Source organism: Triturus cristatus, chromosome 1_2, assembly GCF_964204655.1.
Source record: "Triturus cristatus chromosome 1_2, aTriCri1.1, whole genome shotgun sequence".
Taxonomy (NCBI): Eukaryota; Metazoa; Chordata; class Amphibia; order Caudata; family Salamandridae; genus Triturus; species Triturus cristatus.
In genome coordinates this window covers 1,174,242,703-1,174,267,014 of record NC_140580.1, presented here as the reverse complement: position 1 = coordinate 1,174,267,014, position 24,312 = coordinate 1,174,242,703, and the positions used below count along the sequence as shown (strand labels likewise).

Below are 24,312 nucleotides of genomic sequence, written 5' to 3'. Positions count from 1 at the left end.
CGTCAGATGCGGCCCAATGATGAAGCATGACACTGCAAAGTGTGTGAGGGCAGTATTAACATAAAAATGTTTTTTTCCTCTTACAATATCTCTGGGCTTTAGACGGTGAAGGATAAAATTATTTCCTTGTCATTGTCTTATTGCCTGGGAAAAAAAGTTTTAAATGTACGTAGTTCTTCTCTGCCAAGTGAGTTTCCAACACTGAAAGGAGCACAGCAAACTGAAAGTTCTCTTCGCCCACTGTGAACCGCAGGTAACGTCGGTAGGCATGCTGGACAAGGATATGGAAATATTTGTCCTACAAGTCCAACACTACCATCCAGACTCTCAAGTCTAGTGCAGACAGGACTTGGGCGACTGTGAGCATTCTGAATTTGTTTCTACTCAAGAAGAGGTCAAGAAGGCCCAGATCTAGGAAAAGGCGAAGTTCTCGGTCCTTTTTTGGCACCTGAAAGTGGTGGGAACAACAACTACAACCTACTCCTGACGGAGGCACGCTCTCTATTGCTCCCTTGGCCAAGAGAGCCTGCACTTACTAATAAAGCGAGGAGAGATGGTCCTCAGCCTGTTGTAAGTGGGTGGCATGGGTGGATTGATAATCCGAAGAGGAGGGAGTAGCCCCTTTGGATGATTTGGAGAATCCAGCGGTCTGATGTCACTGACCGCCAGTGGGGCAGGTGATGGCATATCCTACCTCCCACTGGATGCCCATGATGGTCGGTGGGCAAACTAAAGAGACTTGGAGACAGCGGCTGCCGGAGGAGTGGTGGACTAACTCAACTGCTGGCCGACCTGTCCCACACTGTCTGTGGGACAAGCACCCTCGGCCACGAAAAGGCTGGCAAGCCTGTTGGCCATGGTGGCTGGGAGGGTAAGGGTGTGGTTGGAGACTGCTTCCGTGGCCATGAAAGGGGCAGTAGTTGGATTGGGGTTTGGCGAGGCGCCATTGACCAGCCCAAGGACCTGGGTGCAGCTCTGCTGTCGGTAAAGCGTTCCAGCGCTGAATCCACCTTCTCTCTAAAGAGGCAAGAGCCAATCGAAGGGCATGTCCATGAGGGAAGACTGGACATCTACTGAAAAGGAATATGCTACTTACCAGTATGCATCTGTTCTTGGCATGTAGAGCTGCAGAGTCACACACTGAGGATAAGATCGGTGGAATGGTAGGGAATGCGGTGGGGTTAATCCTGAACTTGGAGGCTTGGACAACCAAACTCTCCGGGGTGAGGCACTGGGTGAGGAAACTGGGAAGCCCAGGAGCAGGGGAGATGGCGGGGGGCAATCCTCCTATGCACAGGAGCCCCAGTGTGATGCTTGTACCAGATCCCAAGTAGGACGTCTGTAAGAGCTTCACTGAAGGTGTGTAGGTGTTCAGAAGGAGAGACTCCCAGCTGAGAGATCTGCATCAAGACATTTGTATTGACTGCTACAGAGGATGCCATAAGGTCTGGACCTCAGCCACCGTGCGAACCACCATTGCACAAGGGGATCCTTCCTCCATAGCCAAGGTAGGAGAGACCAGGCTAGTGTCCGGTGAGGTGTCTAACCCACTGGCCTCTGCCGGTTTCTCATACCAGTTGTCCTGTTCTTCAGGTAACTGGTATCCATAAGGGACCATAGACCTCTACCATTAGTTTTCCTCCCCAGGCCTACTAAGTAAATGATGCACTCGTTCTGCTCCGGGGAGCATGTACCCAGCTCGATGCCGGAGTCGGGAATAACGATGGCTTTGGCGCCGGAAGTGTCGGCACTGGAGCAGGCGTCGAGGAAGGTCTCAGTCTCGCCGACGGCTCTGCTCCAGATATAGCAAGGGATTCATGGGGCCTGACTAGTGCCGAGGGTGAACCCGCCGGCATGGATCCAGTAGGGGCCCCTCCCAGGCCTATGGGGCTTGGAGGCGCTCCAGAAGGGACAGGGCACACAAGGTGCATGGCCTCATAAAACTTTCGATTGGGCGGGGATCGCTCCGGCAAAATCAGGGAAGTGCAGACCTGGATTCAGGTTCCGCCGACTTGTGTGGCTTGGAGTGCCTTCGCTCCCACATCTCGTTTGAAGACTTTGATAGACATGGTGAAGTTGTGTTTGTGTGACTTCCCCTACTTCCCTAAAGATTTTGAATGTGACGAAGACCACCGGGATCGGATGGGCTCTGCAAACGGTTCCAGGACCTTCCGCGCAAACATGACCTCGAGCATCATGGAGTTGACGGGCGTGGAGCTTGATGGGGTGTATGGCGCAGCAGTCCTCGCAGGCCTTAGAGTTGTGGTCTTGCTTCAAGCACCGCAAACACACCAAGTGGGGATCTATCAGTGACATCCGCCAGTTACAGGCCCCAAATGTTTTTTAAACCAGCTGGTTTCTAAGGTGACATACCTACACACCGGATAAATCTCAAAAACGTTTGGCAAAAAGCTAGTAAAAAAGCCACTGAGCGGCAGCTCAGACCGAAACTGCACTATCTGGAGCGGAAAGGAAAGAACTGACCTCAGCCGCAAGGTGGTGCCTATATAGGTACCGTGCACGTCACTTCCAGTGCCAGGGACGCCAGGCAAAGCCACCTACTGGCAGGCAGGAGTATTGCTTGAAAAGTTATTCCAGATACAGTCCAACGCCTGTGGATAATTCTTAAGCTAAGATCGCTATGATTAGAAGTGTCTGACAGAATAACACGGTTTCTCACTTAAAGTGAGTGATAAATGTATTCACTGAATTATGGGCGATAACACCCTTAAAGAGTAAGGCTTGAATTTCCAACCTTGTTACCCTCTAAAAGTCAAAGTCCAAAAAGAAGGTGCTTGGCAATTCAAAAAGTTCACAGTAGTACCCATCTCCTGTGGTTCCAAACTAATGCTAGCGACAAGTATTACATAATTGCCCATAGGTTTGTCTGACATAAGAAAATGAGCAGAGAAACAAGTTGCACACGTCCGACCCCAACACTAGTTGGCAGGAGTGTGCAGAGCATGTGTCTACTGCCACACATGAAATGAACTGAGCGTTTCCTCAGGTACCAACACTGTAGAGTTCTGTTTGAGAAGCATGTCTATCTCTTCTTTTCTGCAGCTTGCCTTTGGGTCTAGGAGGGTCCTGCTGCCTCAATTTGTTTGCCCACAGTATTCTTTGGTTTGCTTCCTTTATCCGGATCCAGCCGTGTTGTAACGCTAGGTCACTGATCAACACCTGCAGAAGGAAGCCGAGGCATGAAGGACGGTGAAGGAGGCTAGACCTTCTGGGAACAGGCAGCAGACTTCTGGAAAAGTTTGCTAAAGCACATCAGTCACATGGAAGACTTCTGGTTTTGTAATCATTTAAATCTGGTTTGTGTTTGCTGTAACATTCTCCTGGCTGACTCTCCATTTTGGCATCTTTAGATTAAAAATGTTGAAGCTCCAATAATTCAGCTGATACAAGTAAACTTTATAATGTTAATAAAGTATGCACTCATCAGTTGAAGGTGCTATAAAACTAATTCTTTGCCAGCCCACCAGCTGACCCTATGACACTTTCCCAGACTCTGAGCCCCTCACACTAGTCATGTGTCGCTACTGCTGGCCTGGCAGTGCTGATAATCCTATGGAAATCCCCAGATACTGTCATCCTTCAGTTCCGCCGCCAAGCATAACTGCTCTACCACCTTTATGGATCTGAAAGCCTTATAGCTCCTTCAGTAGCCCGGTCACCTCCCCTCATACCCCCAAAAGACCCTAGATCTCCCTGGCCATTTCTATAGCTGCTCTGCTACCTTTATGGACCTGACAGCCATAAAGCTTCTTTAGTAGCCCTCTGAGCTTCACTCGCAGAGTTCTATCACCTAGCTGCTCTGCAGCCATGTCTAAGACTGCTCAGCCACCTCTATGGATCGGATGGCCATAAAGTTCCTTCAATAACCCTGGGGCTCACCTGCAGGCAGTGCTGTGTTCATGGTGGGATTGTGGCCCTCCTTCTAGCCCTACGGCTCTCCTGCTGGCCTGAAAGTCCCCCTGCCCATGCGGCTCTCTCGTGAAGGAGGAAGCTCTAGGCTGGTCTTGTGGCACTGTTGCAGACAACTGGCAGACTACGATTCTCCCTCCCAAACATTCAGTTCTCTTGTCGGCTCCGCAGCTTTCCTGGTGCACAAACCGGTCCCCGACTAGTCCTCCATTCTCCCAGAGGTCCTTTCTACTTTGCTAAAGTCGTTACTTGTTTCCCCGGCATCAGTGCCTTTGTTTCTAGGGCAGCAGATGTGTTTACTTTCGACTGTGGCTCAGGGGACTCTCAGAATGAAATCACCCTTGTGCGTGCATCAACAGACTGCAGCCTCATCAATAATACAGAAGGAAAAGGAAAGCTGCAGAGTGAAGAGAAGAGGGCAGCCCCCTGGAAGGCCAAATGCTACTTCTGAACAGTGGGGGCCACCTGAGCTATAGCTGGGCCACTGGAGCTACCCAGTGATTTATTAAAAATAAAGACTGAATGAGCTACGGGACCAGCTCCTCCCTCATAAAAACCCTCCCCCCTCATTCATAGAGTTCATCAAATATTCAGAAGATACATCCCACTGCTTCAGTCAGAGGAACAGAGGGCTGTGCTTCAGACCAAATGAATTCCCTCAGTAGATGAATACAAGCACAGCAGGAGAGGGCTAATGAAGAGAGCGTAGCAATGGAACGAGAGGGTGGTAAACAAGCAGACATCATGTTTACTGTGCAAGAAAAGGTCTTTGGGCATGAAGCAGATCATGACTGCTAGAGTACGAATGTCCATTTGTACACACCAGACCCTGTGCAGAGGGTCAGCGTTTAATGAAGGTGGACCAAAAGGGCCAAGTCTGGTACTTGTGCGGTGAGAGCATGTGCATATTCTCTCTCTCTCTCCAGATATGTGCCAGCAGTGTCCAAAGTTCTGCAGATACAAAAATTATAAACTCACTGCTCACTAAATAAGATAATAACACCCACTCCAGAAATCCTAACACCCCGTTTCCAAAGGGTAACTCAAAGGTCTGGTTTAAGATGGAAACCCCAGAATCACATGTGGAGTAGGCAAGAAGCCATACTAATGGCAAGAAATATGTGAGATATATATATAAATATATATATATTTGAATAAAATATCTACTTGTCCATGGGGCAGGTTGCTTCATAATTCTACTTGTCCTGTAACAAAATCCACTTGTCCCTTCTGTGCCATGTAATCTGGTGACAAATTATGGCAGCAATCTCATTATATAAGAGCTCTAAAATAGCCTCTCTGATTATGCCAGGGCTCCTTCCATGGTAGGGTTTGAATATTAGCAATTCCCTTAGGTTGCCATGTTTCCGCAGAACTACACACTGGGGCTGAAAGTAATGGTAAGCAACAGTTTCAGGGTTGGAATGCTCTTATGAGTCTGTGCAAACCTACTAATGTGCATGTTTTAAGGGTTTTCACCAACTCTTCTCTAATCTTTTCCCATACTGGGAAAGGTTGGGAATTTACTCCTGCCAATGGCAGACATAAAACTTCTTCCAGGGCTGAGAAAAAGTGGTTGGAGGGAAAGTGAACTTGTAAACACTCAGTTTTTTCGCATGAGTAAATGAACACCTGCGTATTTGCTCGTGCTAAATTGCAGTTCACAAATATTTTCTAGGAGTACTATTTATTGGCCTACTTCTGTAAAGTCTTGTGAATTCACGAAAGCTGTAGATCTGCACTTAATGCAAGGGCATGGGTGCACTTTTGAGACTTTATTTAATAATTGGGCCCCTAATTAGGTCTGGCGTTAACAATGATCTTTTGTGTTTTTTAAAATACTGTCTCTCTCTCTCCCCGTCTATCAGCTAGCTTCACTGTAAGTGGCCACATTCTATTCTTTCACAAGGAGCATATCGACACACAGTAGTTATGTTCAGTGCAAGGAACTACTGTGGCAATGTGTGCTTTTTGAGACTATAACAAACAATGGCAAAAGGCAAAATTGTTTTAATGTTGAGGGCCCAGCAACACCCACATCAATACGGGTTTACAAAAAAATGCCAAAACGAGTCCCGCATTGACAAAACCAAAAGGCTGACCAACAATTTCAGACCTACTGGCTTTACCAATGCTCGTTTATTTTTGATCCTCATAATCGTATTAAAACTGGCTACATTAATTTTCCATTATGAATATTTTTGGGAAATACTTGAATACATCAACACACTTTACTAAATGATGCTGCAAAGAAATGGTACCTAAAATCTTACAGTAGTTTAGCGAAATGTTGCATTTTTTTAACATTTACTTCGAAAGCAAAGAATTATCAATCTTGCTTTCCATCTCCCGCATTCTGAGAGCATTATACATAGCCGCATATTGTTAAACATTGGAAAAGTGTGCACACATTTTTACATTGGAACCACTGTCAGTATTGCAGTCTGAGCTTAGAACATTTACGTAGAGCGCTCACCTGAATAATAAAGGCTGTGCATTAATGAACCATAAATATACTTTTGAACAGCATTAACAAATGGACACAAATACTACCTAAACTGCAGGCAATGCCCTTCCCTGATCCATAATCTGGTACTGTAAACTGGCAGCCAAAGGGTTTGTGCTGTAGGAGGTTGAGCCTACTTGCCCCAAGGACAATAGACACATGAAAACTTGTTGCCCTTGACCCCAAACAATATGTCCCGGGCGTCGGGCTATACATCACTAAACAAAATCGCAACACAAGTGGACCACACATCACAAGAACACAGTGGCCAAACCCATATCTCCATTGTCCCAAATATTCCCAGTTACAGGAACTCTTCAGATTCCAATACTTACTTTGTCCACCTCGTCACTCCAGAGCTACAGGGCGGTAGAGTAACAAGACAACAAGTGAGTGTCACACAGTTCATGGAGAGGCAAATACAACAAAAACGTACTGTCGATAACAATGGAGGTAAGCAACAAGTACTTGGGTAGGGCGACAAGTAACAGACAAGAGAAGGGTGGGCGGTCCTAGGCAGAGTGGCAGGCTGCGCCGACCTGGGAAGGGCGGCAAGCAGGGCAGACGACAACTGTACGAGGCGGCAGGCAACACAGACGAGACCCAGGCAGGACAGGACTTGCAGATGTATATGAGGTGGAATTGCACTGCACAGTGCTAACAGTACCATCCCCAACATGCAACTCTCCTCCTAGTAAAAGCAGAAAGTACTTCTCTCAGCATGTATGGGGACCGTTGAGGAACCCTACCTTATTGGGAAGTCTCAGGACACCTTCTGCAATGGAGGGTTTTTGGGTAAGGCTTTACAAAGAGTATGTGGGACGAGGAACCATCCCCTACATGCAGGCATGACATACCACTCGCTGCCACCTGCTGCTGCCTGGAGGACGTGAGGAGGGGGCGTGCGTCACAGATGCTGGCAGGGTTCAGTCTAAGCATGCTGCTGGGTCATGACAGTAATCTGAAATGTGGCAATGACCAAACATGCAGAGGGGACGCGTGATGCAAAGAAATGGTGGCCATGGGCTTAGATGAGGTGATCAAGTTAGCAGCTGGAGAGAGGCAGCACAGTACTGAGGGCAGGGTAAGCACAGCCAGCAACAGTGCCCCCTTTCTTCATTAAAGCCCACCCAGAAGACTAAGAAAAATCAGTGAAGCTTAGGAAAACCACATGAAGCCTTGTGGTCACTGCATTGGCAGAACAAGGGCATTTCAAACCTATGCAAATATTTTGGTCTTTTATAGGCAATTGTCTTCTCCTTTAGCAAATGTGCGATTCACACATGCCCCCATGAGAAACACCCAGGAGGTACAAACAACTAGCTGCCTTGACACAAAGGGGCAGCCGAGCACTATCTTGTGCGCAGACCTTGTGTTTTACATGTCTGGCAGGCTTCACATCCGGTAAGTGTTGCCACTTTCATCTGGAGCACCTCCCCCATGTTCCTGATGTTATGGAAGACCTCACTCGCTGCCCCTCCCCCCACCCAGTATGCACAGCAATCCTTTTTCAACCTATCCCTTGCCCACTTGTAACCTCACTCCCTAAAACAGGCCTCGTCTCACCTCCGTCCACTCGCAAGTACCACTTCTTCAGCCACATGCCCTTCCCAGTCACATTCTCCCATATCACATGCAATGCCACCCTCACCAACATTCCAGAAACAGGCCTTTAAGGGAGTGGTAATCCACCTAAAGTTCTTGAAATAATTTGGCCATGAGTATTCCCTGCAGACAGATTGAACTCATGATTTTAAGAAACCTGACACTATTCTTCAAACTAACGGTGATGTAAACAACATCACTTCCACTCACTATCCAAGTCTCTTTTCCTGGCCCTAGCAGTATCCTTTCTTTTCCCATGCCCTCTACTCCCTTCCCTTCCCTGCCACACGCCCAGGCTCCCTTCCCTGCCACATGCTTAGGCTCCCTTCCCTGCCAGAAGCCCAGACACCCTCCCTGCCACACGCTCAGACACCCTCCCCCGCCACACGCCCAGACACCCTCCCCCGCCCAGACACCCTCCCCGCCACACGCCCAGACACCCTCCCCCGCCACACAGCCAGACACCTCCCCCGCCACACACCCAGGCACCTTCCCCCCTGCCACACACCCAGGCACCTTTCCCCCGCCACACGCCCAGACACCCTCCCCCCACCACATGCCCAGGCTCCCTTCCCCACCACACACCCAGACACCCTCCTCCTGCCACACGCCCAGGCTCCATTCCCGCCACACACCCAGGCTCCATTCCCGCCACACACCCAGGCTCCATTCCCACCACAAACTCAGGCTCCATTCCCACCACACACCCAGGCTCCATTCCCACCACACACCCAGGCTCCATTCCCACCACACACCCAGGCTCCATTCCCACCACACACCCAGGCTCCATTCCCACCACACACCCAGGCTCCATTCCCACTACACACCCAGGCTCCATTCCCACCACACACCCAGGCTCCATTCCCACCACACACCCAGGCTCCATTCCCACCACACACCCAGGCTCCATTCCCGCCACACACCCAGGCTCCCTTCCCGCCACACACCCAGGCTCCCTTCCCGCCACACACACCCTGCGTGCTCGTCTTCGGACTCAAACGTCCGTCTTGTACCCTTGCCTCATTTAGGAAATATGTTACGAAATGAACAAAAGGCGCAGTTGCTACATTTGTCATTGGCAGAAACATTGAGCCATGTTTATAATCATAAGCCTGACAACAGTAACCTGGTGATTCCTCCGGGAGTTCTAAAGAGCTGCACAAAAACAGCACACCCACACAACAGAAAGAGCAAGAGGTGAAAGCAACACAAGGGACTGAACACAGATGGCAACAGCTCCAAAACCTCAAGGGATGACCCGGTCTCAATCCTCCATTTCAGCACGAAGACTTCTCAGTCTGTGTTGAATCTTCAAAACAGTAACTGTGATATTAGATTCATAGCATGCCAACATGGCACAGCTGTGACTTTAGGTTGAGGATCACACAAGAAACCCATGGTTACGATGGATGCTTCAACCATACCCCACTTTTAAATGCCCCTTACAGGAACAAAATGGGAAAGAAAAAGCTCCAGGCTGAGGTACAAGCATAACTGATTATAACTTTTCTGTGAAAAGAAACCCACATTTTCTACTCTGAGCCACTCGTGAGCCCAGAACCGTGCCTTTAGCTGCATGGATGCCAAGTGGTGAGGCTTGGGGCTCTAAATACATTATATTCAACTTTGTGGATGCCAAGCCCTAGTGTGCCTCCCTGAACATCCTCAAGAGCCTCCAAAAAGACACAACTTTTTTTCACTTTAGTCAGTTTTACACTATAAAACCCAGAAACCAAGAATCAGTTTGTGTCTTCGCTGCTCCATCCGTGTTCCTCAAATGTTCTTCACATCTAGGGCCCTTTTCCATGTGCGCTGTTCCAGAGCCATGCCACTGTGTTCATTCCAACAAAGGTTACAGAAGCGAGAGCAAGCCTGCATTTTCAACATTTTAACAAAAGATGGACGGTGCACCATGAGACATCAAGCCAAGAACGTGACAAGGGGGTTATGAGCAAAGGAGCCATCTTAAGAGCGGCAGAGAGACCCTTCAAAAAGAACAGCCCTTGACAAAATGAGGGAAGGATTCACTGCACTGAATGAGGCCCTGCATTTCAGTTCTACTCTCCAGGTCAGGAATTCCTAAGACAGCCGTACTGGGAAGGGTGTGAGGCTCTCACTGTGAACCTGCTTCCTCACTCTCTAAAGTACGGGAAGAAGTCCTCATTCCTAACAGGGTCCATACAGGCAGTGGTGCATATGTAAATCTCGATTCACTGCTTCTCTTTGAGCGAGAACCCGGTGTGAAGGTTCATCAAGTACTTGTGATCACAGCATAAAGGCGACCATGCCATGACTACTATTTCGAAGCAGCACATTAATGGTGGGCAGGTCAGGTTTTGAGGTAATACCACACACTACCTAACCTCATCCAATAGAAAAGGATGTGTGCAATGATGCCCAGTGTGGGAAAAACTGAATGATTAACCCAAAGGAAGAGTGCCTTCGGGGTCAGGAGGCGTACACACTGTGCGGTCTCGTGAATAGTGTGGTACAAATAAAACTTCAATGGTTCCTGCAAGGGGAGGTCAGTTGGCTGGAAGCTGGACTTTGCCAGTCTGTGCACCACATAGGTCTAATCAGTCATAGGTGTTAATGATCAGGACGGTGGGAAAGTACATGCCCTGCATTTTAGCGGCTTGAGCAGAAGCACATCTTGGGTGGGTGTGTTTTTCCATCGATGCGTAGGCTAGCAAAGAGGTCAATGGTTTGAGGGAGCATTCATGTAATGTTTGTGAGCAGGTCAGCCAAAAGAAAAGTGGCCCTGGAACTGGACATATGTTTGTGAGGGTACATACTCCTCTGGCTAAGGCTGGCCAGTACTACAACTTCAGTGGTTTCATTTATGAAGGCGTGTCCCAACACTCAACGACAGTTAGCATGAACATGAAGTAAAGTACCACAGATATACTCCAAATGTCATTCGGCAAACATGTGACGTGCAGAGGAACTTACAAATACTTCTCGCCCACAAGCTTTCATGTGATCACCAACCCTTACTTAGGCTCAGGACAGCATATGTGGACAGTACTCAGAAGATTATATCTTGCCAAGGACATATGTATTTGTTGGCGCTCGTTTCTGTTGAGCAGTTTTCTTTCACTGGCCAAGACTTCCAGTGGGATCACATGCGAAGCACTTCTTGGGAAGCATCATCCAACAGGCAGAGGAGAACCAGACCATGCCCACAGAACCACCAATTTTCCGAGAGAGAGAGAGAAGAGAGAGAGAAGAAGAGAGAAGAGAGAGAGAAGAGAGAGAGAAGAGAGAGAGAAGAGAGAGAGAAGAGAGAGAGAGAGAGAGAGAGAAGAGAGAGAGAAGAGAGAGAGAGAAGGGAGAGAGAAGAGAGAGAAGAGAGAGAAGGGAGAGAAGGGAGAGAAGGGAGAGAAGGGAGAGAAGGGAGAGAAGGGAGAGAAGGGAGAGAAGAGAGAAGGGAGAGAAGAGAGAGAAGAGAGAGAGAAGAGAGAAGGGAGAGAAGAGAGAGAGAAGAGAGAGAAGAGAGAGAAGAGAGAGAGAAGAGAGAGAGAGAAGAGAGAGAGAAGAGAGAGAGAGAGTGTGTGTTTGTGTCTGTGTGTGTGTGTCTGTGTGTGTGTCTGTGTGTGTGTGTCTGTGTGTGTGTGTCTGTGTGTGTGTCTGTGTGTGTGTCTGTGTGTGTGTCTGTGTGTGTGTCTGTGTGTCTGTGTGTGAGTCTATGTGATGTTTTGACCATAGTATGATGTCCAAATAAGACAATAACAATTTTTCGTCACAGTACCTTGTGGTGGTTGTATGTGATCTCACCCATACTATGCCGTGTAAGGAACCGGTGAAGGACGCACACCGTAGTGGAGCTGGGATAGGGGCAGAGGGTTTACGAAATTAAAAAACAGGGAACTGACACTAATTATTGTACCATTCTCCTGTCTCATCTCAAACCCCAAACTGATCTGATATTGGGAAGAAATACGAGATACGACAGCTACATGTGAGTGAGAGGGGGGCAGTAAACCACCACCCACTGCTTGAGGTGTACGTGTGGAGAAGTAACACCACTTTCACTGGTTGAGGTACACCTGAGGTGAGCAGCACCATGTTACAGATAGACGCCCACCGTCACTGGCTGAGATGTATGTGAGGCGAAGAAACGCTACAAGTCAAACTGGCGCCCGATACAGATTAAAATGTTGAAAATGCCAGGACATGAAGGCCAATAGGTGCAGGACATGGTGTGAGAGCTAAAGGATAGTGGGGTCTTACCGCTGATGCGCTGGCTGACAGAACATAATTGCGTGGCCTTGTCTCCTGAAAATCAGGCAAAGCCTGTGGGGGGAATAGAGGTCACACGTCATGTAGAAATACAAATGAGGTGAAAGCACCAGTGAGCAAGGGCCCAAGGGCAGCCTAATCTGTAGAAATTAATAGAACACAGACCATAGCAATCAAATGACATCAAGAGAGAATGACACACTGTACATCTCCTCCAGAAATCTAGCAGCAGACAACATGCCTTCCACCTGTTCCTGCACTCTAGCACAGTAGGACAGATCCTACACCACCCTTTAAGGTCTAGGACAGGCATAGCCACCCTCACACCTTCTATTGAGGTCTAGCACCGGCATACTTACCAAGGTTCAGGCCCTACACTGGAGGTCTATCTAGCAAAGGGTACCAGACAAAGGCACAGCTCTTGGGAGTCTAGAACAGCAGTATTCGACCTACACCTCCTTTCTAAGGCCTAGCAGTAGGTGACAGGCCCTACGCCTGCTGCCGAGTTCTAGTACAGAAGGACAGATCGCAGCTCATGGGCTCTAGCAAAGGCATACTCAATCTGCACCTCCGTGTAAGGCCTAGCAGTAGATGACAGGCCCTACGCCTACTGCCGAGTTCTAGTACAGAAGGACAGACCGCAGCTCATGGGCTCTAGCAAATGTATACTCAATCTGCACCTCTGTGTAAGGCCTAGCAGTGGGAGACAGGCTCTCCACCTAGCCCTGAAACCTAGCCCAGGGCAATTTACCCTACACCAGATCATGAGGTCGTGCAGAGAAGAACAGACTCCTCACTAGCTCCTCAGTTTTAGCACAGGTATACTCACCCTACCCCTGCTTCTGAGACCCAGCAGAGGAACACACACACTACGACGACTAATGAAGTCTAACTAAAAAGAGACAACCCAGGCTTAGCAAAAGAGTGGTGACACTACACATGTAGCCTATCAAGAGGAGGACATACCCAAAGCAGATCCCAACACTAGCAGAGGAGTAACTGAACCTACACCAGGCTACTTTGACATCTCACAGGCGTTCTCACTCTACACCTGCATTTAAGGCCTAGCAGCAACATATAGAGACTACACCTGCTCTTAAAGCACAGCACAGGAACACTCCATGCACCAGCTCTTGAGGTCTAGCCCACGATTACTCCCCCTACACTTGTTTCTAGGGCCTAGCACAGCGCTAGAGATTCTACACTGGGAGGAAGAGAGTGAGAGAGAGATGCCCCACACCAGCTCCTGAGACCCAGCAGTGTAGCACAGGCCTTCCAAATGCTTCCATGGCCTAGTACAGGAGGACAAAGCACACCTGATCCAGATGCTTCCCACAACAGCACTGGCCCTCCAAATGAGCCTTAAGAGATTAATCTACCCTCCACCAGCTCATGATGCCTGGCCCAGGATTACCTACACTACCAGGGGAATCTGCCACAAATTAGCCTAAGAAAAGCTATGTCCCGAGGCCTAGCCCAGGAGCTGACGTTACACATTGAGACTCACACAGGGTGCCATTGGTATACCAGTTCTGGTGGCCTAGCTCAATAGGCTAGGCTCAACACCTGATTTGGAGGCATAGCACCTGTTGATGCCGAAACACCCACTCTCAAGCCCTAGTACAGAAGTAATGACACTACATGCACGGCCTGTCACAGAGGGCATATGGCACACCAGCTCTTGAAACCAAACAATGAAAGGTAGATCTTACGCTGCTCCAGATGCTCGTGAAGCCAAGTACACAGGACAAACCCAAGGCCTAGTACATAAACACTCGCACTATACCCAAAGGCTAGCACAATAGGGTAATCTGTGCGCCTACTGCTAAGGCCGTGCAGTTGCTACAACTGGTACAGAGTTCTAACATAGAAAGAGACTCTGATACAGTGTAAGAGACCGGGTAAAAGAGGGTACACACTACACCAGTTTAAGACCTAGAACAGGAGTACAGGCTGTACACATGGGGCCTCGCATAAGAGGATGACACACCCTGCTGCAGCTTCTGAGGTCTAGAACAAGAAGCAAGACCTCAAGCCTGATTTTGAAGACTAGAATAGGACACAGGAGTAGTGACCCTACACCAGAGGCCTAGCATGGAATAGGATTGTCTGAACCGGAGCTTGAGGCAGGAAATGGAAGATGGCCCCTTCAGCTGTTTCAGTAGACAAACACAAGAGTACTGACCCTTCTCTACACGAGGTCCATCAGAGGAGGACAGATCCAGCCCATGCCAGAGTACTGACTCTTCACATAAATCTAGCACAGTTATATATACTTGACTCCAGCTCCCAATTCTTCACTCTGAAGCCTAGCACAAGAGTACTGATCCATGGCTAAGGTCAGGCACATGCAGACTGCCTGACATCTGCTCCTGAGGCCTAGGGCAAAAAGACAGGCTTTATGCATATTCCGGAGGTCTACCACAGATCCTACAACTTCTCTAAAGGTACAGCAAAGAGATACTGAAACCAGACCTGGTTCAGTGCCTTAGCAGAAGAATTCCAACCTACATCAACTACTGAGACATAGCTTAGGAGTTCTGACCCTACCACTGCACCAGAGGCCTAGCACCCATGGACTGACCCTGTACTCTAGACCTAGCGCAGGAGGCAAGGTTCACCAGCCTATCAAAAGGATACAGACCCTGAACCTCAGAACTACCTCAGGGGTGCTGATCCAACTCCAGGAGCGTGGTGCTGAAGTACAGATCCTACATATATTAGCTGCTGTATGTTTACTGCACAGGTGTACTCGAGGCCTATCATTGTAGGACTAACCAAACAAATGATCCGCATATCTAGCCCACGAGGACATCAGACATCTGAGGCGTAGCCCAGGAGGGTGACTACACCGCTTCCTGAGGCCTAGCAAAGAATGGTAGGCCCTGCCCCTGTCCTGAAGCCCAATGCAGTAAGACAAACACTACATCTGCTCCCAGTGCCTAAAGAAGAGTGACAGACCACACACCCGTTCCTGCTAACTGAGGAAGAGAAATGATGCATCCGTTCATGAGGCCTAGCACCTGCTGAAAACACTACACAGCGCCTACCAAGGCCTAGGGCAGGAGTAATGACCATACACTACACCTGAAGACTAACACAGAAGGAAGGACACAACCACCTTCTGCAGGGTCAAGTACTGAACCTACATATGGGGCCTAGCCTGGCCGAATAACGTACACCAGCTTGTAGTGCCTAGCACAGCTGGACACCTTGACCTGATGCACAGCAAGAGTATCGATTTAGGCCAAAGGCACAGCAGGACTACCACTACATCTGCTCCTGAAGCTTAACACAAGAAAATACACCCTGGAAGTCTACTACACACAGACTGGTCCTACAATGGCTCTGAACGTTTAGCAGAAAAATAATGACCTAAGGCTTGATTCGGAGGTTCATCTGAATAGCCAGTGTGACCTTGCAGAGAAGTACTGACCCAACCCAAGGCACCTTAGCCCTACCAACCAAGGACAGACCCCTATACCTGAGACATTGCACAGGAGGACAGACCATTACATCAGTTCCCAAGCCTGTAACAAGGGTGCCGACGGTGCACCAGAGGTCTAGAAAAGGACCTTACGTCAGCTCCTGAAGACTAATACTGAAGAATAGATCTGTTGACATCGCCCTGTTCTGATCGGAGAACTTTTCCTTCAAATGTTGAGTGCCTCAAAACTCCTCTCTGAGCTACACACTATTCTATATCTTTTTGACACAACTGGCTACTCTGTTAAAAAACCTTCGGCTTTAATTTTGTATCATATGTCGCCGACACAAAAAACAATTTAATCTATCTTCAAAAATCTCAACGACACCAAAGCGAAATCTGTCGGTTGTATGAACGTGGCGACACAATGAAGGAGTGTGAACTGCCTCAAAATGAACAGTGACAAAACCAAGAATTTACTCTTCAGCAGTCACTCCTGATCTTTGTCCTTAGAATGGTGGCTGGATAAATTGGAACAACAGCCCCAACCCCCCCTCTGCCATCACTGATACCCAACTAACCTTCCCTAAACAAATGAACAGTATTGTTGATACTTGTAATGCCCAGAGTAAGATCCTACCTTCTTCCTGTGTCTTCTTGCCATACAATTGTTCTGGCTCCTTTAGTTTTAAGAATAGATGGAAACTCACTTCATCTAGGCATCATCTTTAGGTATCAAATATCTCCCCGTCTAGAATGGGCTGCAGAACCTTCTCTTACCTGATCTCATCCCTAAACAATGGAATTCTACGCCTCTCAGCCATGAGTTTACATGCTTTTTAGGAAAAACTTTAAAAGGTAGATTTTCAACTGAAGCGCTAATCTTTGGCTGAGTCCCCCCAGCGTTACAAATTAAAAATAAATAAATACAAATAGCACAGGATGACAACCTCACTGCTCCACTTGAGGCAAAGAACAAGAGTAATGACCCAACACCATAGGCCTAGAAAAGGAGTACTGCCCTTTCCACCAGCACCAACAAATATCACTGGACAGGATAAGAAACTCTACGTCCACGCCTGAGACATAGTAGACAATGACCGAGCCCACATGTCCGCTTCAAGCCAAGCAGAGGACAACAGGACATACAGCTGGTCTAGCACAGAAAAAATAACCTGCACCTTTTCTAAGGCCGAGCACAGGCAGGCCCTTACACCTGTTCCAGACGTCTAGAGGGGTAGGATAGTGGGACAGGCCCAATTCCTTTTCAGAGGTCTAGAACAAGAGGACTGAGCCTAGATTAGCTCCTGTAGTTTAATATAGTGAAACAGACCCAGCGCCGGTTTGAGGCCTAGAACAGTAGCAGCAGTCATACACTAGCTTCTGAGGTGTAGGTGCAGGAGGATAGGTACTGCTGTTGTTTCCGATCTATCACAGGAGGTCAAGCCTTACAACTAGTTTAAACCAGAGGTGGATCAACCACTGATCATCCCACTGCATGTCACTAGCACAGGTATAATGATGCACCTCACAAAGGATGCCAGTTTCTAATTTAAGGGCCTTAGAACAAAGTCTCCATCACAAGCCTGGTTCATAAACCTTAGACATAAGTTGCCACGGTGCATGAGCTTAGATAGCTCTATCACAAGCATAGTGAATATGCTACTTACCAGTATGCATCTGTTCTTGGCATGTAGGGCTGCTGACATTCATATCTGTGCATAGATCGCCGCCTAGTGTTGGGTCCGGATGTTTGCACGTTGTTGTCCTGGAAGAGTCTTCGAAGTATCACGAGATAGGTGACTCCTCCCCAGGACCACAGTGCGCATGGGCATCTTCTCCATCCTTAGATTGTTTTTCGCCATTGTGGCAATGATGGAGTAGATACAGTAAGTGATGACCATGCTATACAGTAATTCTGAGAGCTGCAGCTGCTACAGGCGCCGGGGAGGAGGGTGGGCGATATGAATGTCAGCAGCCCTACATGCCAAGAACAGATGCATACTGGTAAGTAGCATATTCAGTTCGAGGCATGTGGGCTGCGGAATTCATATCTGTGCATAGAATACATAGCAGTACCTCCTATTAGCGGCGGCTACCAGTGCCAGCTGCAGCAGTCTGAAAAAGAGTTTTGAGAACAGCCTGTCCTACAGCTGCCTGCTGTTTTGAGTGTACATCTACGCAGTAGTGTTTGGTAAATGTATGTATAGTGGACCATGTGGCTGCTCTACATTTTTCCTGTAAAGGAATGTTTCCCAGGAAAGCCATAGACGCCCCTAACTTTCGTGTTGAGTGGGCTCGTGGGGGAATCGTTAATGTGCGTTTAGCTTTTTGATAGCAAATTTGAATACATTTAACGATCCATCTGGCTATACCTGCTTTGGAAATGGGGTTGCCCTTGTGTTGTGGAGAAAAGGCAACGAAAAGTTGTTTTGTCTTCCTAAAGTCCTTAGTTCTGTCTATATAGTACATGAGGGCCCTCTTTACATCTAGTGTATGGAGCATTCTCTCAGCGACATTTTGTGGATTTTGAAAGAAAACAGGCAGTTCAATAGTTTGATTCATGTGGAACTGCGATATTACTTTAGGCATGAATTTGGGGTTGGTACGTAGTACGACCCTGTTTGCGTGAACCTGTATGAATGGCTCTTGAATGGTTAGTGCCTGGAGTTCACTAACTCTTCTTAACGAAGTGATTGCTACTAGGAAAGCTACTTTCTAGGTGAGGAATTAAATCTCACATGAGTGGAGAGGTTCGAAGGGTGGACCCATTAGTCTGGTGAGGACCAAGTTGAGGTTCCACACCGGTGCTGGTGGGTGTCTTGGGGGAATTACTCGTTTAAGTCCCTCCAAGAAGGCTTTGATGGCAGGCACTCTGAATAAAGAGAGGTGCTGCCTGTTTTGGAGATAGGCTGCTATTGCGGTTAAATGGATACGTATTGAGTTGTATGCCAGATTGCATCGGTATAGGTGTAAGAGGTAACAGATTATGTTTTGAATGGATGCGTCTAGCGGGTTAATGTTATTGTTGTTGCAGTAAATGACAAACCTCTTCCATTTAGCTGCATAGCAAGCTCTGGTAGTGGGTCTCCTGGCCTCCTTGATGATCTCCATACAGTCAGGTGGCAGGTTTAGGTAGCCAAACTCTAAGACTTCAGGAGCCAGATTGCCAGGTTCAGCGGTGCGGATCTGGGTGCTGAATTTCGCCATGGCTCTGCGTTAAGAGTGCAGGTTTTATCCGCAGCCTTTGATGCGGCACCACGGATAGTTCCAGAAAGGTGGTGTACCATGGCTGGCACGCCCACGTTGGAGCAACTAGGATGAGTGTCAGTGAGTGCTGTCGCAGTTTGCGTGCCACCAGCGGTATTAATGGCGCTGGGGGAAAAGCGTACGCAAATCTGCCGGACCAGTTCATCCATATCGCATTGCCCTGCGACTGTGGATGTGGGAACCTGGCGGCAAAGCTTTGGCATTTTGCGTTTTCGTTTGTGGCGAATAGGTCTATCTCTGGATGACCCCACTGCTGGAAGTACGGTTGGAGTACTGATGGGTGTAGCTCCCACTCGTGCATCTGGTGGCTGTGTCTGCTGAGCAGATCCGCCATCTGGTTGTCCTTGCCTGGGAGGTGTTCCGCCATGAGGAATATGTTCCTCTGAATGGCCCACTTCCACATGCTCTGAGCCAGATGAGACAACTGTGGAGAGTGTGTTCCTCCCTGCTTCTGTATGTAGTACATGGCAGTCATGTTGTCCGTCCGGATCAACACGACTTTGTTGCACAAGTGTACTTTGAATGCCTTCATGGCGAGGAAGATAGCCATCAGTTCCAGAACGTTGATGTGCATCTTCTTTTGTTGTGTCGTCCATAGTCCCTGCACTGTGTAACTGAGTACATGAGCTCCCCATCCCTGGAGAGAGGCATCCGCTGTCAGTATTATTTGTGGAATAGGCTCTTGGAACGGTCGGCCCTTGCAAAGGTTTTGTGGATTCCACCAATGCAGAGAGTTGTATGCCCGACCGCTCACCAACACTAGGTCTTTTAAATGCCCGTGAGCCTGATTCCATTGACGTGCCAAGCACTCCTGAAGCGGGCGCATATGTAGTCTCGCGTGCGGAACTATGAAAATGCAGGAGGCCATCATGCCTATCAACTGCATGAACACTCGCGCAGGAAGGGAGTGTTGAGGTTTGAACTTTGAGATCAGCAGTTGCATGCTGTTGATCCTCACTAAATTTGGCTGAGCTGTGGCTGCCAGAGTGTCTATGGTCGCGCCCAGGTACTGTTGTACGTGTGCGGGTTGGAGATGTGATTTTGGGTAATTTAGTGAGAATCCCAGACTGTGAAGAAGGTGAATGGTGAGGGACATGTGGCTGGCACATTGCTGGGCTGACTTTGCCTGAACAAGCCAGTCGTCCAGGTAAGGGTAGACGTGAATGTGTTGTCTCCGTACATGTGCAGGCACTGTAGCTAGGCACTTGGTGAAAACCCTGGGTGCTGTTGTCACGCCGAAGGGGAGGACTTTGAATTGATAGTGCTGTCCCTGAATAGTGAACCTGAGATATTTCCTGTGTGATGGGTGTATGGGTATGTGGAAGTACGCATCTTTGAGGTCTAGTGTGGCTAGGAAGTCTCCCTGGCTGAGCAGCGGGAGAACCTGCTGTAGGGTGAGCATATGGAAATGCTCTGATAGAATGTAGTGGTTGAGGGGTCTCAGGTCTAGTATAGGTCTGAGCGACCCGTCCTTTTTTGGGACTAGGAAGTACAGAGAGTACACCCCTGTCCCCTGCTGGTTGACGGGCACGACCTCTATTGCACCCTTTTGCAGCATACTTAGCACTTCCTGCTGCAATAATGCTAAGTGCTCTACGGACATAGGACGGTGCTTTGGCGGTATGTTGGGTGGAGTGGAGGTTAATTCGAGACACTAACCGTGCTGGATAATGTCCCTGACCCACCTGTCTGTGGTGATGGTTTTCCACGTGGACAGGAACCGCTGGAGTCTCCCCCCGACAGGTGTTATGTGGTCGGGGGGGGGAAGGGAGAGGGCGTCACTGTTTGTTCTTGGGTGAGGACCTGGTGTTGCCGTAACCACGTCCCCTGCCCTTGGTGCTGGAGCCACGATATCCACCTCTGTTGGTTTTATCGTAGGTACTCTGTGTGCCCCCTTTAGGGTATTGCTGCTGTGACCCCTGGCCTCTAGCTGCTCCCCTATTCCCGGGGCGACAAAAGGAGCCACTACGAAATGTCTGCGTTTGCAGAGCCCCCATTGACTTCGCAGTGTCAGTGTCTTTCTTTATTTTTTCTAAGGTGGTGTCAACTTCTGGGCTGAATAAGTAGTCGGGGTTGACTGGCTGATTTAGGATGTTGTTTTGAATCTCTGGTTTGAATCCGGAGATTCTTAACCAAGCGTGTCGGCGTAACATGACGCTGGTGTTAATTGCCCTTGCTGCTGTGTCGGCCGCATCCAGTGCGCACTTAATGGATGCGTTGGTAAGAAGTTGTCCCTCTCTGATGAGGAGCTCCGCTGCCTCTTTGTATTCATCTGGCAGATGCTGGAGTAGTGATTCTAGCGTGTCGTAGTGTGAACGATCATAGCGGGCCAGGAGGGCCTGTGTATTGGCAATGCGCCAGATGTTTGCTGCTTGAGCTGCAATTCTCTTGCCTGAGGTCTCCAGCACCTTGGACTCCTTGTCTGGGGAGGAGCATCACCTGTTTGCGAGTGGGCTCGTTTGCGAGCGTTAGCAACCACCATGGAGTCCAGAGGTAACTGACCTCTAATGTACATAGGGTCTCCGGGCGCAGGTTTGTATTTTTTTTCAATCCTGGGGTTTAGCACCCGTGCCCTGGTTGTTTCTTTGAAAATGTCCTTTGCAGGTTTGAGAACACCTTTCAACATGGGCAAAGTTTTGACAGTTCTCTCGGAGGAGGCGAAAGTGTCCACTAAGAAGTCTTCCTCAACCGTGTCAGAGTGGAGTTGTACTCCATGATTGGCTGCAGCACGTTCTATGAGGGCATTGAAGGCAGCAGTGTCCTCTGTGGGAGATGTTTTGGCGCCGTAAAGCTGCGTGTCCTGGGTATCTGTTGCGGTACCCTGGGCTGTAGGGTCATCCCATGCTTGATCTGGGTCCTGCTGCTCTTCAGGATCGATATCCCTAGGGTAGGTGGTATCATCACCCATGTAGTCCTCCATTGCGTCTGTTTCGGAGGGCGTAGGAGAAAAGGACTGGGGATCCTGATAGGAGGTGTGCAAGCGTTCATACAGAACCGGTTCCGACTCTGCTGGCAATTTGTGCTTTAGAGGTATTCTGTAGGAGTCCAAGGCCTTCTCTGGCGTGATCTTCCGTTTGCGGAGCATCAGTCTGCCAGTGTCGGCGTCGATGAATTGTGGCTGTGAAGGCTCAGAAGGTGAGTGTCCAGTAGATGGGGACTTTGTCTGGCGGACATGAGTTCGGATCTCGAACATCTTCGGCGCTGTGGATGGCGGCAAACCAAAAGTGATGTTGGTTGGTGCCGAGGGTGCTTTTGGAGCCTTGTTCGTGTCGGGGCCCGACGTGGATCGGTGGGCTGCCCGTTCCCTGATGCGTTGCAACAACGCCGCGACTTGTCGCACCGAGAACGCTGAAGGTCCTTTGGTGCCGGTCGGTACCGTAGAGGTAGGCGTCAACTGCTTTGGAGCCACAGGGTCATCGATCCGAAGAGAGGTATCAGCGGTCGTCGGAGCCGATGACTTGACGTGTGTCGCCGTTTTCGAAGTGGACTTAGATGGAGCGGCCATTTTGACTTTGGTGGTCGGGGCCGACTGCTTCGGTGCCAGAGGCCGAGGCGCTTTTGTGGGACCGAGGGCCTTCCTTTTAGGGTCGGTACCAATATCCGCTGCAGCGAGTTCGGCGCCGAAATCCCTCTTAGTGCGTTCGGAGCCGATGGTCTGTGTCGGCGTCGAAGGAGTGGAGGTCTTCGAAGGCTTCGAGCCGATCACTGCCAGTTTCACTTTTGGTTTCGGTGGAACTGGTGCGACGATTGGTTTCGGTTTTGTTGAAGGGAATCCAGTCGTCTTTGGTAATAATGGCTCGTGCTGGATGTTCGAGGCCGGGCCCGAAGGCGGGGCCGAAGAACTTTGGGATTGATCTCGGGTAAGGCCCGGAGGCGATCCCTCGACCTGAGCCGTAGAATGACGCACTTTGACGGCCTCCGTATCGACGGGTAGGCCTGGCTCTTCGCTAGAGCTATCTTCTTCGGCCCCAAAGGCCTCATCGTAGTCTCCTACCTCGTCGACGGCTTCTTCCCTGTGAAAAAGCGCTTCATCGGCGTCTTCCGATCGGGAATCGTGTTCGGAAGCGGGGCTGGAGTTTACTTCTTCCACGCTCTCAACATCCTCGTCCTCGGTGCTGAAGATGTTGGCCGGGGCAGGCGCCGATCGCTGCGCTTCTAATCTCGCTGCCCGTCGATTCCGGAGAGTCTTCTTCGATCGGAATCGAGCACAGGCCATACATTTCGATTCGTCGTGATCCGGTGAGAAACATTTGTTGCATACCGGGTGGACGTCGATGTGTGGGTATTTGGCGTGGCATACAGGACACCGTTTGAATGGGGTCCTCGATTCCATCGTCGATGTAAGGTCGATGTTCGGATTAAACGGATCCGAAAAACTGGAAGAAGTTTCTAAACTAATTAAGAAAGCAGTCGATACCGAACAGGAACAGTACCGACGAAAACTAAAGGCCTTTTGGCCTTAAACTAAATTTTCCTAACTTGAGCTAAGATAAGCACATCCGAACCCAATGGCGGAAAAAAAAACAATCTAAGGATGGAGAAGATGCCCATGCGCACTGTGGTCCAGGGGAGGAGTCACCTATCTCGTGATACTTCGAAGACTCTTCCAGGACAACAACGTGCAAACATCCGGACCCAACACTAGGCGGCGATCTATGCACAGATATGAATTCAGCAGCCCACATGCCTCGAACTGATTGAACCCGATAGAAACCTTTTATCACAAGCAAGGTTCATGAAACTTAGATGCATCTATAACAAGCATGTCCTTAGATAGACGCCTCTATCACAAGCATGGTGCATGAACCTTAGATAGACGCCTCTTTAACAAGCATGAACCTTAGATAGACACCTCTATCACAAGCATGAATTTTAGATAGAAGCCTCTATCAAAGCGTGAATCTTAGATAGACACCTCTATCACAAGTATGGTGCATAAACCTTAGATAGACGCCTATCACAAGCATGGTACATGAACCTTAGATAGACGCCAATCACAAGCATGTCCTTAGATAGACGCCTCTATCACAAGCATGGTGCATGAACCTTAGATAGACGCCTATCACAAGCATGTCCTTAGATAGACGCCTCTATCACAAGCATGGTGCATGAACCTTAGATAGACGCCTATCACAAGCATGTCCTTAGATAGATGCCTCTATCACAAGCATGGTGCATGAACCTTGGATACGTGTCTCTATCACAAGCGCATTGTTAGATAGATACATCCATCGCAAACATGGTGCATGAAACCTTGATAGACTTCACGAGCAGTGTGCACAAACCAAAGAGAAGTCTATCACGAGCAAGGGGCACAAATGTTGCAAAGTGC

The 24,312-nt window shown here is 49.0% G+C and overlaps 1 protein-coding gene across 8 annotated transcripts in view; it reads right to left on the bottom strand.

Moving 5' to 3' along the window:
- Positions 1 to 24,312, bottom strand: part of SH3GLB2 (SH3 domain containing GRB2 like, endophilin B2) — a 318,008-nt gene that overhangs the window by 72,023 nt on the left and 221,673 nt on the right. For 2 of the 8 annotated variants that reach the window (XM_085614022.1, XM_085614021.1), the window contains exons 6-7: positions 12,275 to 12,337; positions 6,772 to 6,795 (exon numbers count right to left, since the gene is read on the bottom strand). The exons of 2 other annotated variants lie outside the window; for them this stretch is intronic. In XM_085614022.1, coding sequence (XP_085470148.1) covers positions 6,772 to 6,795; positions 12,275 to 12,337 — 87 coding nt within the window. The remainder of the gene's footprint in view (positions 1 to 6,771; positions 6,796 to 12,274; positions 12,338 to 24,312) is intronic. 4 more of the 8 variants (XM_085614025.1, XM_085614026.1, XM_085614023.1 and 1 more) reach the window with 2 other exon arrangements.